Genomic DNA, 17,550 nt, shown 5'->3' with positions numbered 1-17,550 from the left:
GAGACAGAGTTTTGCTCTTGTTACCCAGGCTGGAGTGCAGTGGCATGATCTTGTGCTCACTGCAACCTCCACCTCCTGGGTTCAAGCGATTCTCCTGACACAGCCTCCCAGTAGCTAGGATTACAGGCGCCCACTACCACACCCGGCTAATTTTTTATTTTTAGTAGAGACAGTATTTCATCATGTTGGCCAGGCTGGTCTCAAACTCCTGACCTCAGGTGATCCACCTGCCTCAGCCTCCCAAAGTGCAGGATTACAGGTGTGAGCCACCACACCCAGCTTGTTTAAGTGTTTTAAAGTAAGTCACAAACATCATGCCTGTTCATTGCTAAATGCCTTAGTATACATTTCTCAAGAGTAAAGTTAGGCTGGGCAAGGTGGTTTTAATCTCAGCGCTTTGGGAGGCCAAGGTGGGAGGATTGCTTGAGCTCAGGCATTTAAGGCCAGCCTGGGTGGCATAGTGAGACCTAATCTCTACTAAAAATTAACCAAATTAACTGGGTGTGGTTGTGTCCACCTGTAGACCCAGCTACTTGGGAGGCTGAAGTGGGAGGATCACTTGAGCCCAGGTGGTTGAGGCTACAGTGAGCCATGATCATACCACTATGCTCCAGCCTGGGTGACAGAGTGAGACCCTACCTCTAAATAAATAATTAAGAGTAAAGTTATTTTCCTAGTCAATTATTTTCTTCCTCGAATTTGTCTCACAACTGTGAGCTCAAAGGTCATAAATTATATAGTTCATAATGTTCGTCATACTCTTCCTCTGCAAATTTAAATGTGAATTCACATGTGTATATTTTGAAATCATACTTTTCTATATTCTGGAAGACAAGACAGTAGTTAATAAGTATTCATGATGTGTAGGGCCAGTGATAGGCATTTTATTTATTTATTTTTTTGAGATGGAGTCTTGTTCTGTCATCCAGGCTGGAGTGCAGTGGCATGACCTTGGCTCACTGCAACCTCTGCCTCCTGGGTTCAAGCTTTTCTGCAGTCTTAGCTTCCCAAGTAGCTGGGATTACAGGCACACACCATCACACCTGGCTAATTTTTTTGTATTTCTAGTAGAGATGGGGTTTCACCATGTTGACCAGGCTGGTCTTGAACTCCTAACCTCAGGTGATCCGCCCACTTTGACTTCCCAAAGTGCTGGGATTACAGGCGTGAACCACCATGCCTGGTCAGTGCTAGGCATTTTAATGTGGTTTTCTCACTTACTTCTTCTAACAACCCAGGGAGGAAGGCATTGTCATCCCATTTTGTAACCCAATTTTCCTTTCTAGAAATAAATTAAGAAATCTAGAAATAAATAAATTAATAAATAAAATTCTTTCTGTTACTAAGCTTCCAGATGACCTTGGATTTTTAAAATAAACTCAAATTGGTTACTTTTCCATTATGCATAATGACAAAACCCAGGATAGTGATTTATATATAATTAGAAGGTTTTTTTATTTAGCTTTTATTGGCCATAATCTATATTTTTCCACTTTTTGAAGATTTTATAGTTTGTTTCTAACTTCAAGAGGAAATTTCATAGTTGCAACACCTCTAATGTGATAATAAACTCAATATCCTCAGAACTTCTGAATTTTCTCTTACTGTCTTTAGTTTTCCTTATTTGCTTACCAATAAACACCAACATTAACTCTTACGAACTTAACAAATATGTATAGCATATTGCACACAAAATCAGTTTTTCTTTCTATGCTTCTCTTTCCCTAAATTTATCACAGTAGTGACCACAGCATATACATATACATACACGCATACACACACACATACACACAAGAGAAAGACATTTTCAAATTGTACTGAAAAATATTATTACTATAGAAATCCACATGAACATGATGAGTACCCACCCAAATGAAGAAAGATATTTTGTTCTTATACAATTCAGTGAATTTTTTATTATCTTATTAGCCATTGACTCTTATTCCTCATTGACTGACTTTTGAGGTAATTTCATTGCTTGGGAGAATTTGAGCCTAGTGTTTTGTATAAATATCAGAGGAGTATACAAACTGGCATTTTCAACATAGCCAGACCCTTGTTCACTCAGGTTTTCCCATCTTTTCAGAAATCCTATGTAGTTGTTCTCTTCAGGGTATATCATTGACTAAAATAATTAAATATTGGGATATTTAGAAACTGAATGGAGTTCATGTTCTTTTCTCATGGAGGAAATGAGAGAGCTGTTTCCAGAAGTCTTTAAAAGACCTCTAAGCTACTTTCTTATTTGCTCCTTAACTTTTTCAGTGCCAAAAAATTTTTTTTAGGTTTTGGCATTTGTATTTCTTTGAATTTTTTTACGTTGACTCACCATTCTTTGTGGATTAGCGAATTGGTCATTTCAAGTGAATAAACAATGAAATGTCTTTAATATTCTGTACAGTAATGATAATTCAGATGCTTATTGACTGCAGTGTGTGGTATGGTTTTCAGTCATAATATAACATAGATGTGTAGAGCATGGGCTTTGGTGTTAACTGAATTTGGATCCAGTTGTTTGTTACGTGACTTTCAGAAGATCAGTTAGCCTTTTAAAACCTATTTTCTCCTCTATAAAGTTGAACATGATCACCTGTAACTTGCAGACTGTATTGAAGAATGTGAAACACTTGGCACAGGGAAGGGGCATCACCAGCTCTTGAAAGTATGTAGTAGTCATTCGAGTGTCAGTATTTGGTAGAGTTTTAAGCATACATTTTTTAAACATGTTATAAGTTTCCAGACAAGTGGAGGAAGGATGAAACATTCCTACATTCCTTGTTTATTTTCAGATAGCCAGATTTTAGATAAACCATTTGGATTGTAGAGCAGATTGATAATTTGATGGTCTGGCATTCTGTGGCATACAGCTTTGAAACAATGTTAAATAAAAGGTAGTTCACATCAAAAGTCCAGTATGATCCTTTTAGTTACCGTGTAAGTCTGCTTTTATTTGGTTTTATATACCAGTGAAAACTGAACCTGATCTTAATAGCCTTTCAGGTTTTTTGGTTTTTGTTTTTTTTGAGACAGGGTCTCACTCTGCCACACAGGCTGGGGAGCGGTGGTTGCAGCCAAAGCCCACTGTAACCTGGAACTGCTGGGCTCAAGTGACCCTCCCACCTCAGCCTCCTGAGTAGCTGGAAGCACAGGCGTGTGGCACATACCTGGCTAATTTTTTTTAGAGAAGTGTTTTGTAGAGGCAGGGTCTCACTGCGTTGCCTAGACTGGTCTCAAACTCCTGGGCTTAAGTCATCCTCCTACTTTGGCCTTGCAAAGTGCTGGGATTGTAAGTGTGAGCCACCATGCCCAGCTGTCTTTCAGTTAGTTGTTCACCTTCTAGGAAGGTGGGTGAATGGACACTTTTGTTACATTTGTTACAATGACTGTTTCCTTTTTATTTAGACTAAGCAACCTGGGGATCCCTGGAGTGTGGGCTTTCCATATCGGCAGCACTTCCCTGTTGGACAACGTCAGGCCAGCCGCAGTGGGAGGAGACCTTTCCGCTGCCCACTCTTCTGTTCCCCTGGGACGTTCCTTCAGCCATGCTACAGCCCTGGAAAGTGACTATAATGAGGACAATTTGGATTACTATGATGTGAATGAGGAGGAAGCTGAATACCTTCCAGGTGAACCAGAGGAGGCATTGAATGGCCACAGCAGCATTGATGTTTCCTTCCAGTCCAAAGTAGATACAAAGCCTTTAGAGGGTAGGATCTCTCCTCCAGATTCTGATCTGTCCTCCTCCTTGCATCCAACACCTACTTATTGGCCATTCTATCCTGAAACAGAATCTGCTACCTTGGACCCTCACACCAAAGAAGGAACATCTCTGGGAGAGGTAGAGGGGCCAGATTTAAAAGGCCAAGTTGAGCCCTGGGACGAGAGAGGCACCAGAAGCCCAGCTCCACCCGAGGTAGACAGAGATACACTGGCTCCTTCCTGGGAAACTCCACCACCGTACCCTGAAAACAGAAGCATCCAGCCCTACCCAGATGGAGGGCCAGTGCCTTCAGAAATGGATGTTCCCCCAGCTCATCCTGAAGAAGAAATTGTTCTTCGAAATTACCCTGCTTCAGGTCACACTACACCCCTAAGTCGAGGGACGTATGAGGTGGGACTGGAAGACAACATAGGTTCCAACACTGAGGGTGAGTGCATTAGAAAACTGGGTGCTGAGGTTTCATCTTAACCTTGCTGGTTTTGCATAGAGTTGTGATTTTTCTCTTAAGTGGGTAGGTGAAAAGTTTAGCAAAAAGAAGATTGGATCTAATTTTAATCCCTGTGTTTCAAGAGATAGAGTAAATTTCCTTTGCCAAATAAATCTTGGCAGGCAGATTCTGTTTGGAATCTCTTGATCATTAATAATGTTTTTTTAAAAATACGGGCCTCATGAAGTGAGTGGGGGAAAACTCGGTTTGTTATGCCAGCTACGCTCTCAAGTGTAATGAACTATTTCAGTTTGAAAGTTCAGCAAAGGTAAAACATTTTGTGGCTTCATACACATTCCAGTGAGGGATGGGTTTGTGCTTTTTAAAGTGGTGAGTTGTGCTGGCTCAGATGAACATGCCAGATTCATACTCTGTTGTGGGACAAGCCTAGCACTTCCCTTGGTTGGGGAGATATGCTTGTGATGTGTGGGAGAGGAGAGCCCACAGGGAAAGAAAATGACTAAACACCTGTGTCTGTTGTCATTTCTGGTTCACGGCTATGCAGCTGTAGCATGCACCTCCCTGGAGCCCTGTCCTCATTTCATGACTCACTGATCGGACTGAGAGGCGAGGAGGGAGATGCCGAGAGCAGGCGGTGGTTAATTATCACGGACACGGGGCCTATGTCAGTCTTCTAGTCCTCGTTGAGACTTGTCATGCTGGCTGTTTCTTCCCCATCAGGCATGGAAAGATGTGAATGGGAAACTGACCCAGATTCACTCCCATTTGTTCCAGGGACTGCTCATCTGACCTCTCATAGGAAAAAAGAGGTCAGAGGTGACTGCTTTGTTCTGAATCTCCATGTTTTTCCACCTTTTCTGTTTCCTGTCACTGTTGTGGCAAAAACATGGCTGACCTAGCAGAGAGAGCCTTGTGGGTTCTGTTCTGGTATTATCTGCAGGATATTGCATGGAGAAGTACTAACTTCAGGAGGGAAGAAAATATTTTCAGACTAATGTGGCATTGTATAAGGATTCAAGGGAGTACATTGGTGTCAGCCTCAGGTTTGAATACGGGCTACCAAGCTTGTTGGGTGATGAAGTAACTTACGTAACCCGTAAGCCTCGGATTTCTCATGACTTTCTTGGGAGGATTCAGTGAGACAGGGTATGTGAAGTTCTTGGCTTCATGTCTGCACTCACTGGTTCTTAATAAATAGTGGCTGCTGTTACTAATTTTAGAAGATTTAAAACAGTGGGAATGGGGTGGAGGATGGGTAGAGAATGAAGAATGTGCGTATTAAAGAGTTTCGCGTTAATTTGTGCCTAAGGGGCCACATTTCCATGAAGTTGAAGATGTAAATTTTATTGGAAGTCTTTAGAACCTTCAGATCCTTCTGAGAATCTCCAGAATTTAAAGTATGAGTTTCCTGTAAGTACATTTTAAAGCCAAGTATCAAAGATTTTCACAAAGGGATTTGAGGTAAAGATGCATTCCTGAATGGCCTTCTCATTTGTGGGTTGTGATTTCCTTCCCCGGGAAGAGCGTGGGAATATGAAAAAGCAGATCTATGGAGTCATGTATTAAAGGGTTAAGAAGGGACTGCACACCCTGGTTCAGGCTCTGAGAGCTCGAGATCACTGGAGTAAAAGGGCAGGAGGCTTCAGGAACCAGCCATAGAGTAGAACAGAGGCACAGCTATAACCGCTGTAAGGCATGAACTATGATATTTATCAGCTGCCGGATGCAGTCTACTATAGACATCTTGGTAATGGCAAAAAACGCCTGTGAAAAAGCTGGTTAATACACATTTGGGGGGAAGAAATCTAACTAGAAGTTGAAACTTAGACAAAAAAAATCCAGTTTTTTTTAAAGGAATTTAGGGAGATGTGTGAAGTATAGAAGCATGCCATTGTTAAATACGTTTGAGGGGATGCAGTGACCATTTTTTTCACATAAAACATTGGAGGCTCAGAGGTCTATCTGGTAAGTGTGGACTTCCTCTGGGAAGTTGTGGGGTGGGAGTGGCAGAGACATAGAACATTGCCCGGTACTAAGGACCCAGCCATGTGGCAACCGCCTGGCTTTTTCTACTGATGGAATAGAAAGCACATGGTTTTGGTGCTGGGTGGACTTGACCTTGACTCCCAGCTCTGCTATGCAGTTTGGGGCAAGACATAGAGTCTGTTGGACCCTTGGCTCTCCTCAGCCCTAAAAGAGAGTTAATGAAGACCTCATCATGTACTTGCTAGAATTGAAACTGAGCCTGGGAATCACCTGCCCAATACATTTTAGTTTCCCGTTGAAGCTTCAGGGTAGTCATCTTGCTAAACCAAGAAATCAAGATTTAGTTAAAGGCCCAGAAAATATCACTCCTTTTAACATTTTTTTCCCCCTTAGGGACTCATTTTACAGACCTTTCTTTTTGTTCAGAAATTTAGATTTTTAGATCATATCTACACCAGGCAGGAATGTCCCAGCCACACTCGAGCTCTGTCTTCCTAGGCCACAGAACAGCAGTGGGTGGATGTGCAAGCATGCTTTGTCTGAGGAGTCTTGTTTCCAGGGAGCTCTGGTAGTTTTGTTGTGAAGTCAAAGTTACCCAAGCACCTGCCATGTACCTGTCTCTGACTCGGTGCTAGTGAAAGTTTCAGCTGGCATTTGCTGAGTGCAGCCTGCTGCTCTAAAGTGGGAACTTGGCATTAGATTGCATGCCCTGTGGGGAGTTTGAGACCAGCCTGGGCAACATAGGGAGACCTTGTCTCTATAAAAAATTTAAAAAATTAGCCAGGTGTGGTGGTGCTCACCTGTGATCCTAGCTACTCAGGAGGCTGAAGTGGGAGGATCACTTGAGCCCAAGAGTTCCAGGCTACAGTGAGCCATGATTGTGCCACTGCATAGCCTGGGCAACAGAGAGAGATACTGCCTGAAAAAAAAATTGTCCTGTAAAGTAGGTACTATCATCCTTCCCATTTTACAGAGATGGAAACTGAGCTTGGGAATACTTAGCGACTTGTCTTAGCAAGGGCAAAGACTGCAACTAAACCATGAAGAAATTAGAGAAAGCTGTAGGGTGACACAGAGTCAAAGGCACTGTCCAGGAGTGTCACTGCTGTTGGGGAAGTCATTGTGAGGAAGGAGGGGCTTGAGCCAGGCCTGGGGTCAGAGTATGAGAGGGAGAATTTGTGAAAACATGAGCAGAGAAGTGACAAGAGCAGAGGTGCAGAGGTGGGAATGAGGAGGGAGGAAGGGAGAGACAGAGACAAAGGTTGACTAAGGCAGTGAGGTAAGAGAGTTGGCAGTGAGGGCTTCAGTTGCCTGGGACCATGGAACTGCGTGTGTTGTGAGTAGAAAGGAATGAGGTTTACCAATAGGGGTCATAGTTATTCTTAAGCCTGCTGAGGTGGTGCTATACGCAGCTTAATTGAATCTTAGTCTGCATGATGAGTTAGGAGGAAGGACACCTGGCCTTCAGAAACCTCATGTAGTCCCACCCCACTTTTGGCCTTGGGAAAGGCTGCAGGAACATGTTGCAAGCTCGACTTCCACCCTGAGAAGAATTCAAGCAGGTTCTGCTGCCAGTGCAGCCCTCCAGGTGCCAAAGACCATCCCCTGGGTGCACCTCCAGGTTGCAGAGGGTCTGCGACCAGGAGTCCCCACTGCCCCCCAATACCTGTGAAGACACCTGTATGAGGAGATTCCCTGGTAGAGCCCCTCTCCCTTCACCAGAAGTGAAGAGAGCCTGTTAGTGTCATGCCAGCAGTTGTAAAAGGCCACCCCCAGGGTCCTGATCACTGTTTGCCGACAGCATCATTACATGCCACACACATACATCAAAATTAAACAAACATGAAAACTGGACGGAAAAGCTTTCCACTGTTTTTTCATTATCAAGTTGGATATGGTTTTCCTAGCTAGTCTGTCATTCTGGGAGACGGAAAAACTTAGAAGAATTTGTCCTGCAGTGAAAATGCCCATTCTTTTTGTTTGAGGCAGCGGTAAAAATTGTTAATAGTCGCTCCAGCTGTCCTGAGGCAGCCCTGTGCACGAAGCCTCCTGGGTCCCTCGGTGTTGGCCCCGTGAACCTGGTCCACACCATGGAACCTCCCCTGTGGCTGGGCCAGGGCCCTCCGTGAAGAAGGGCAGGCCGGCCAAGGGCTGCAGACAAGTGCTTAAGTGTTTCTGGGAAAATGAAGATTGAAAGGTGGCTCAGAACAAGTGCAGAGGAGAATTTTCCATTTTTGTTACAAACTCCCAGTTAGGACAAGTCTCAAGTCCTTTGGCAGGGCATTTCTTTCCTCTGATGTATCCCCACCCCATTTTTATTTCTATTAAAGACATGAGAAAAGTTAAAAAAAAAAAAAAAAAAAGCTTTAAATGGGGGGAAAAAAGGGAGTTTTAAAAGTCTTCATGTTAAGAATCCTTTAGCAACTATCAAACCTCAGTTAATAAATCCGTGACAAAATGAGCTCATTCAAACCTGGCCAGCCTCCACCTTCCTGCTGTGCCCTGAGGTGCCAGCAGACCTCTTTATGGTCTGACTCTCCATGGCAGGAGCTTTCTGGAAGAGTGTGGGACCCAGAGGAGGCCATGGACTAGAAACTGTATTTCTCAAAGTGTGGGCTCTCATCTACCCTCCTCTCACTCAGCTGGGAACATAGTTAAAAACACTGATTTCCAAGCCCCTCCTCCACCTTCTGAACCAGAATCTGCATTTTTAAGTCAGCTCACTCCTTCAACTCCTCCAGGCCTCTGCCCAAATGTCTCCTTCTCCCAAGGTCTTCCTTGATCATACTATTTAAAAGAGCCAAGTGCGCCTGCCCTCTCTCACCCTCTTGTCCGACCCTACCATATTCCTCTGCACTTCAGTGATTCTGATGCCCCCTCAATTTGATGAGATTTAGAGCCAGAAGATTAATCTCTGTGGGCTTCAATTTTCTCATCGATAAAATGGAGATAATATCTTACTAGAATAGGAAGAAGTGCATGAAAATACACTCAAAGCCACGATAGGAAGGGACATGCAAATGACCACCGAAAAGAAAAAGTGCCACTTTTCCTTGGATGTGTTCATTGCACATCTCATCTAGCTGGGATCCAGATCTTGAGTCCCAGCCTTCAAGAAGTTCAGCCTCTTTGAGTTTCACTGCAATTCCCATAGAAATTGGAGCAGTCACGTTGGTTGGAGATCTGGCTTTTCTTGCCCTGGATAAATAGCTGCACATGGGCTCAGCACTGTTCTAGCTCCAGGTCTCCCCCTTCTTCAGGGAAGGTTTATAGATTGGAAGCTGGACTACATTTTCTATTATAGAAAAGAAATTATAACAATGAGTAGGCTCCCATGACAGGCTATTATGAGACTTAAACTGTAATTACAATGGGTTAACTAGTTACTGGTAAGCTAACCTGGGAGTCTTTTTAAACAGTTTTTTGTGGGATATTGTATTCTTAGGATACTGTTAGGCTGTACTCTTAGGCTGCTGTGCGTCTGTGTTACCTTCACTAAAGAATCTTCACGTGGTATTCTTGTGGATGGATGCCCAAGTGGGCCGAGCTCTGCTTCTCAGATGGCCAGGAATGAGTACAAGAGCATTTCCTAACATTCTACCCACCCCAGGCGCTGCTAATTGGTCGGATTAAATTTGTTGACGACATTAATGAGCAACACCTAGCTCAGAAATCCAAGGCTTGTGAGTATCCCAAGCCTTCTATCAACATCAATTGGTGTGAGAATCACTTGCGGGGTGGCTAAAGTGTAGATTGCTAGGATGCACCCAGAGAGTGGAATTGGTAGGTCTAAGGTGGGCCCTCAGAATTTGCATTTTTAACAGAAACCTCAGGTGATCCTGATGCCATGGTCCCTGGAATCCACCGGGAGAAATGCAGCTCTCCGTGAGAAGGACTGCATGGTGCTGTGCTGAGGGTGTAAGTTGTTATTCACCCCTTGGTGAATTTCCTTGACGCCTCATGCTGTTGTCAGAACTGAACCCCACAAACCTGCTCCTCCTCAGTCTCCCTATCTCAGTAACTGGCAGCTCCACCCTTTTGGTTTCCCATATCAGGACTATCATCCCACATCCATTCCACCAGCAAACCTTCTTGGTTCCACCTTGAGAACATCTAGTGCTTCCCATCTCACTCAGATGAAAGCCCAGATCCTTCCTGTGACCTCTGAGACCCTGCATGAATGACCCAGGCCACCTGTCCTCTCACCATCCCTCCCACATGCCCACACACCCCTCCTGCCTGACACAGCACCCCGCCTCCCCTCATCTGTGGGGTTCACTCCCACACCTACTGGCCTCTGCTCAGTCACCTTCTACCGAGGTCTTTCCTGACCATGCTATTTAAAAGAGCCATGTACACCTGCCCCCTCCCACGTTCTTGTCTTTCTCTGCTGTATTTCTTTGCACAGCTCTTACACATCCACCCCACTAAGTAATATACCTGTTTATTGACTACTGCTGGGATGTGAATTTTTGTCTCTTTTGCTGCCTGCCATGTCCCCAGTTTCTAGACTAAGGCCAGGTCTATAGTGAATACTCAGTAAATATTTGTTGAATTAGTGAATGAATGAACAAAAATTGTGAGAAGCATTTACCTTTCACCTAACAAGCTGCCATTATAAATGCTAAGTGTGCAAACCTGTGTGTGCACGTGGGCATGAAGGCAGGTGTGGTAGAGGGATTATAAATGGAGCCTTGCCTGCCCCCAGATTAGGGGTTGATCCATCTTCTCTCCTTCCTGTGGCTGTTATGAAGCTGAAAGAGCGAGTGTGTGTTCTTGGCTCAGTAAGTATCATCCTAAGAATACAATATCCCACAAAAAACTGTTTAAAAAGACTCCCAGGTTAGCTTACCAGTAACTAGTTAACCCATTGTAATTACAGTTTAAGTCTCATAATAGCCTGTCATGGGAGCCTACTCATTGTTATAATTTCTTTTCTATAATAGAAAATGTAGTCCAGCTTCCAATCTATAAACCTTTGCACAGTTGCACTTGTAGATTGCTTGCTGCATCGCCCTGTCTCTTTTTACTTAGATAAAAGCTCTGACTCCACCTAGTTTAACTCTCCATATCTATACTTTCTCTCCTCCATCTTTGCTCTCCCTGTTTCATAATTCAGCCTTAGAATAAGAATTGGGTTGCAGAATAAGGCTTCACAAAATAACTGAAATAGGATACAATCCGTGCCGTTGTTTCCTTAATTTGTGGGTGGAACAGAGTGTAGAGTTTGGATTGATTTCTATCTGAATTCTCTGAAAATGGCTGCTTTTTTTTTTTTTTTTTTTTTTTTTGAGACGCAGTCTCGCACTCTCGCCCAGGCTGGAATGCAGTGGTGTGATCTCAGCTCACTGCAAGCTCCGCCTCCCGGGTTCACGCCATTCTCCTGCCTCAGCTTCCCGAGTAGCTGGGACTAGAGGTGCCCGCCACCACACCCGGCTAAGTTTTTGTATTTTTAGTAGACACAGGGTTTCACCGTGTTAGGCAGGATGGTCTTGATCTCCTGACCTCGTGATCCACCCACCTTGGCCTCCCAAAGTGCTGGGATTACAGGCATGAGCCACTGTGCCCGGCCAAACGGCTGCTCTTTAGACCTGTAGCAGATTGCCTTTTTCTTGGCGTTCAGAAGTACATTAAGAAGAAATGCGACTTCTGGCAATGCAGGTGTGAGGAAGAGGTGCTCTACTTATTTTAGAGATGAGGAAGCTGAAAGAGTTTGCAGTCTCCACAGAGCCCCTGAGGGAGAGCTGAGGTTGAGTCCTAGAGCTCGGTGCTTTCTGCAGTCCCTCATTCCTTGCGCTCTGGGAGAAAGTCCTGATGGCCCTTAAGCCATGAGCACACTCGTGAGTGTGAGTGTGCGAGTCCCTCCAGGAGCTGCTTCCTTACACTTAGTTGTGAATTTCTGAGCTGTAGAAGCCTGAGATTTTGACACATCCAAGTTACATTCATTTCTTTTCACTCCAAATGTTTTTTTCCCTTTCTTAAACGAATAGACAGTGATAGTTTTCTTCACAGCCATCTATTTCACCATGATCCATCCTGGGTTTTTTGTTGTTGTTGTTCTGCCTTGAATTTTATATCATTTTCTGTTTAAGTTAAGCTTGTCACTTGTTTAAATAAAGTTGAGTCATGCCTAATTTTCTATTTTTATCAAACTGGAATTTCTTAGCCAAGTCATCAAGGCCCTGTACTAAATCTCGAGTCATAACTTCATTCCTATTATGTTCCAATCAGATTTTCCACTTGAACCGACACTGTCTGTCCTGCCAACCCTCAGCTTGCTGCTTTCCCAAGGATCTGCAGGCAGCTCTCCAGTACTGTCCAAAAGTTAATGCCGCTGCTGCGATTCTCATTTCTTACCTGTGCTGTTTTTCAGCATGCTGTAATATTCATCTAGATAATCTTCCCTGCTTGCTTCCATCATTAAACCTGGTTTATAAAGTATGACTTGAATTATACTTGAAGTCTGTGCTGATGAACCCCAGACACGTGGTCATCCCTAATCTAGTGGGCATCCCTAACCTAGTGCTCATGATCTCCGTACTTGGCTTCCAGTAAAGGGGTGGTGGAGAGCAGCAGTTAAGATTCTTGAGCTAGATGTCCTAGGTTCAGATCCCACCTTTGATACTCACTGCCTTTGTGACTTCAGGCACTTTAATCCACTGTGCCTCAGCTTTAACTGCAAACGGGTTAAAAAATTGTCCCTGACCAGAGTGGTGGCTCACACCTGTAATCCCAACACTTTGGGAGGCCTAGGTGGGAAGATCACTTGAGCCCAGGAGTTTGAGACGGAGACCAGCCTGGGCAATGCAGGGAGACCCCTTCCCTCAACCAACCCACACCTACTGAAAAACAAAGTAGGCAGGTGTGGTGCACGCTTGTGGCTGCAGCTACTCAAAAAGCTGAGGTAGGAAGATCGCTTGAGCCTGGGAAGTCGAGGTTGCAGTGAGCCGAGATTACACCACTGCTCTCCAGCCTGGGTGACAGAGAAAAACCCTGTCTCAACAACAACAGAGTCCCTGCTACCTAGGGTTGTTGTGTAAATTAAGAGTTAATAAACGTAAAGCTTGTATATGTTAAGCGCTATTTAAGTGTTAACTTTGTTACATTTTAATTTGCTGATGGAAGTCTTTATCCTGGTGACATTGTTACCTATATGATGCTATGTCTCATTAGTTCCTTTGTTTTCTGTTCTCCCTGGGAATACTGGGTAAAGATTGATCTTTGGATTTCTTCCTTCCACTCCTGTCTCCTTTCCAGATAGACCTGGAACACAACTACCACTTGGTTTTCCCTAAGAGTAGGGTGTCCTCCTTCACACTAGCATCAGTGTCTCACTCTAGAATTCCATGCCATCCCTGCTTAACAGCATGCTCCTGGAGTCTCCAGCCAACTCAACCTCCTGGAGATGCAGAGGCAGAGGTGTGTGTAGCCACTTGGCCTCCTGGTGGCCATACTTGGGATTGGCATATTCCCCAGTGTCCTCGAGAAAGCACCCCCCTGTCCATCCACAACCCCCGCCACACCCTACCCTCTTGGCCATTTCCTTTATGAACCATGGCATTTGTTCCAGTTTCCCCATTTCTTTGCAGCACAGATGGCCCTCTTCTTTTAATGGGTAGAATAAGTAGGAAATGGAAGCAACAGCTGCTGGAGCACTGAGCTTATCTTGGTCCTCCGTAATTTCTTGGAAGATCTGCGAGTGGGGCCCAAGCTGTCTGCTATTGCATGGAAATCATGCTTGTACCATACCCATACCCATCATAGTTAAACCCTGCCGAGGGCATAGGGCACTTTAATAGCTTGAATCCCTGTTGCTTTGCCCTCCTCTGTCCCCTTCTCCTCATGCCCTTTCTTTGAGGTAGGTGCGTGTGTTCTTTAAGACCCTTCCCTCCAAACAATCTTGGTAGTGAGAAGAGCTATTTGTTAAGTTCAGTGTTACCTAAAAGAAGGATGGTTGGTTAGACATAAGACATTTGTTAGCTTCTCTATTATGTCTTCCTCTCAGGATGTCTTTAGGTTGAACCATATAAAAGTGCTGATATTTAGCCCTTTTTGACCCACAAAAATAGTAGTTTCATGAAGTTCAACCTAACATGTACTTACTGGTTCATTTTCATTTTACTGCACTCAAACCCACGGGTGCAGCCTCATCTTAGTTCACCAACTCTGCAATGAGACCCAGCTGGGAGCAGTAAGCAATTCTTGCCAGCAGACAAAGCAGGTTAATTCCCTTGGGTTGAATGTTATGCCAATCTCTTAAACATCAAAAACTGTTTGTTATGATCTAAACAGCTTCTGTGGAGCAGATGCTGTGTCCCTGATGCAGCAATGACATTGGAATCATTTAGTCCTTTTAAGGCAAGTTTGTTTTATTTTTTCAGTCTTCACATATAATGCTGCCAACAAGGAAACCTGTGAACACAACCACAGACAATGCTCCCGGCATGCCTTCTGCACGGACTATGCCACTGGCTTCTGCTGCCACTGCCAATCCAAGTTTTATGGAAATGGGAAGCACTGTCTGCCCGAAGGTAATTACTGGGACTGGGAACTCCTGTGTGTCTATTCCTGCTGCTTGCCTGTTTCCAGCTACCACTGTGAGCTCTGCTTTATGGACCAAACATCTCCACTACTTAAATCAGAGTGCTATCAACTTGGAGGTGCTCAATAAATGTTTGAGGAATGAACTGGTTTGGGCTGATTGCCAATTTGAGGATTATCCAGAAATGCTTCCTTCTGCCGGCTCATTAGAGCCAAAGTTGTAGTGGAGAGAAGGAGGAGGGGAGAAAACAGACTGGAGGCAGGACTGTTTCATATATGGATAATTGGTTGGTTAGGAAATCATTAAAGCGACTTGCTAAAGAGTGAGTTTTGGAAGTTGTCAATGGAATAATTATACCTGTGTACACCCATCTCTAGCCAGGATGATGCTCAAGCTTAACTGGGTTTGCTGTCTTTTAGGGGCACCTCACCGAGTGAATGGGAAAGTGAGTGGCCACCTCCGCGTGGGCCATACACCTGTGCACTTCACTGACGTGGACCTGCATGCGTATGTCGTGGGCAATGATGGCAGAGCCTACACAGCCATCAGCCACATCCCACAGCCAGCAGCCCAGGCCCTCCTCCCGCTCACACCAATTGGAGGCCTGTTTGGCTGGCTCTTTGCTTTAGAAAAACCTGGCTCTGAGAATGGCTTCAGCCTGGCAGGTGAGTAGGGTCTCTGAGAAAGCTGGTAGTCAGTGTTGCTTTGGCAGTGGTGCTTCTTGGGGCAATGTCTTTAGGCCTTTACACAGTGAAAGAAGAATCACTTGTTTTACGTTCTAGAGCCACATGTGTGTAGTTTGCTGGCCAGAGGTTGTTGGGAATGATTTGACCTCACATCACTGAGTTTTGAAAGGCAGTGATTTCGTCTAAATGTTCTCCCAGCTGTTCTGAGAAACAGGATGATTCCATTCAGAACATTTGTGTCCTCTTACTCCAATTCATTGAAGCATATTTGTCAGGCTTTTAAAATTATGCACAGATCTGTCAAATGCAAAAATGGTACTTGGGGCACCTGGGGATGATTTTACTTCATGGTGAAGGGGTGCCCTTCTCCCAGCTCTGCAACCTATAATAGTATAGGCTGGTGTGCCCCAGACCTGCACCTGCACACAACCAAAATGTGAATTATGGTTCAGCAGGCCTGGGGGGGGGGTCTGTGATTTTGCTTTTCTACCAAGCTCCTAGGAGGTACCAGTGCTGCTGGAAAGGCCACCCATTGACAACAAGGATTTAGAAGATACTTTTTGGATTCTCACCTTCCCACCTGAAAACTTGTTTCCTAGTGATTTTATCTTTATTGCATGAAAAATAGTTTTGTGAGAAGTTCTTCCCCCATCTTTAACTGCAGAGCTCAGCAGCTGTTTATAGGTTCTTGCATTTAATCAAAATTTGAATAAAGCCCTTGTGTCAAAAGTAGATAAAATAGGGCACACCTTGCTAAATTTCTATTTCAGAGAAACAATTTTCTAGTATAAGTATCCCCCACATATTGCATGAGACATACTTATCTGAAATTCAAACAAAAAACCCTGAATGTCTTGGGTGGTTTTGTTGTTGTTGTCGTTGTTGTTAGGCTTATATGTTTTTTGCTAAGTCTAGCAACCTTAGAGAAAAGTCAAGAACATTCCCAAGAGTATTTCTCACAGACTACAAGCTTGTTCAAAGAGAAGCTGGGTGAGGTAAGCCAGGATAAAACCATATTCTTCAATGGAAAAGTTTGGGAACGTATGGAATCAACAGCTGATAGTGTTTACTCTCAGTATCAGATAATCTCCTTAGGCACGATCTCCAACAGCAGTAGAAATTGGGAGGGGGCGGTATGTATTGGTAACTGTTTAAGCAAGACCTCTTTTCATCCCTATGCTGAATGTTTTTCATCTCCAGGTGCTGCCTTTATCCATGACATGGAAGTTACATTCTACCCGGGAGAGGAGAGGGTTCATATCACTCAAACTGCTGAGGGACTTGACCCAGAGAACTATCTGAGCATTAAGACCGACATTCAAGGCCAGGTGCCTTACATCCCAGCAAATTTCACAGCCCACATGTCTCCCTACAAGGAGCTGTACCACTACTCAGACTCCAGTATGTATAACTCAGTCTTCACATCTGTAAAATGGGGATTATGCCCGTCTTACAAGATAGATACAAGGCTTAAATGACTTACATGCCATGTCCTAGAACAGTGCATGGAACATAAAATGAGCTCTATGTTATTACTCTTATTGTTATAAGAAAATGTGTAAGTGAGCAGAATGCTGGCTGCTATACACAAAATCTATATCCCTACCTAGTACTTTCAAATAATAAAATCAATAGCAACATTGTCCATGGGGTGGGTAGGGATGGTATGGAAAAATACTGATTATTGGAATTTGTCTCAACTTGTTTCAGCTGATGAGTTCAGGTTGCTTTAAAAATCAGAGGCCAGGTGCAGTGGCTCATGCCTGTAATCCCAGCACTTTAGGAGGCTGAGGCAGGTGGATCACCTGAGGTCAGGAGTTTGAGACCAGCCTGGCCAACATGGCGAAAACCTGTCTCTACTAAAAATACAAAAATTAGCTGGGTGTGGTGGTGGGCTCCTGTGATCCCAGCTACTTGGGAGGCTGGGGCAGGAGAATTGCCTGAACCCAGGAAGTTGAGGTTGCAATAAGCTGAGCTTGCACCACTGTACTCCAGCCTGGGTGACAGAGCGAGACTCCATCTCAAAAACAAAATGAAAAACACAGAGATGCTGTAATTTATTATAAAACTAATGCTAGATTTGGAGTGAAAAGATAACTTATATCCTGGATTTGCCATTTAGTATCTGTAGGGAAAGGCCTCTTAATATCTGAGAATGTATTTTCTC

At 44.1% G+C, this 17,550-nt stretch overlaps 1 protein-coding gene and 1 long non-coding RNA gene across 6 annotated transcripts in view; one reads left to right on the top strand and one right to left on the bottom strand.

Annotated features, from left to right (window-relative positions):
* NID2 (nidogen 2) overlaps nt 1-17,550 on the top strand; it is a 63,836-nt gene that overhangs the window by 11,061 nt on the left and 35,225 nt on the right. For 3 of the 5 annotated variants that reach the window (XM_017849481.1, XM_017849480.1, XM_017849484.1), the window contains 4 exons: nt 3,403-4,148; nt 14,537-14,686; nt 15,117-15,362; nt 16,584-16,784. In XM_017849481.1, coding sequence (XP_017704970.1) covers nt 3,403-4,148; nt 14,537-14,686; nt 15,117-15,362; nt 16,584-16,784 — 1,343 coding nt within the window. The remainder of the gene's footprint in view (nt 1-3,402; nt 4,149-14,536; nt 14,687-15,116; nt 15,363-16,583; nt 16,785-17,550) is intronic. The other 2 variants (XM_017849483.1, XM_017849482.1) reach the window with 1 other exon arrangement.
* Nucleotides 1-17,550, bottom strand: part of LOC108513663 (uncharacterized) — a 38,192-nt gene that overhangs the window by 8,083 nt on the left and 12,559 nt on the right. The window lies entirely within an intron of this gene.

Source organism: Rhinopithecus bieti, unplaced genomic scaffold (genome assembly GCF_001698545.2).
Source record: "Rhinopithecus bieti isolate Rb0 unplaced genomic scaffold, ASM169854v2 scaffold_29928, whole genome shotgun sequence".
In the NCBI taxonomy this organism is placed as follows: Eukaryota; Metazoa; Chordata; class Mammalia; order Primates; family Cercopithecidae; genus Rhinopithecus; species Rhinopithecus bieti.
The sequence above is the reverse complement of the archived record's forward strand: the minus strand, read 5'-3'. Positions and strand labels throughout refer to the sequence as shown.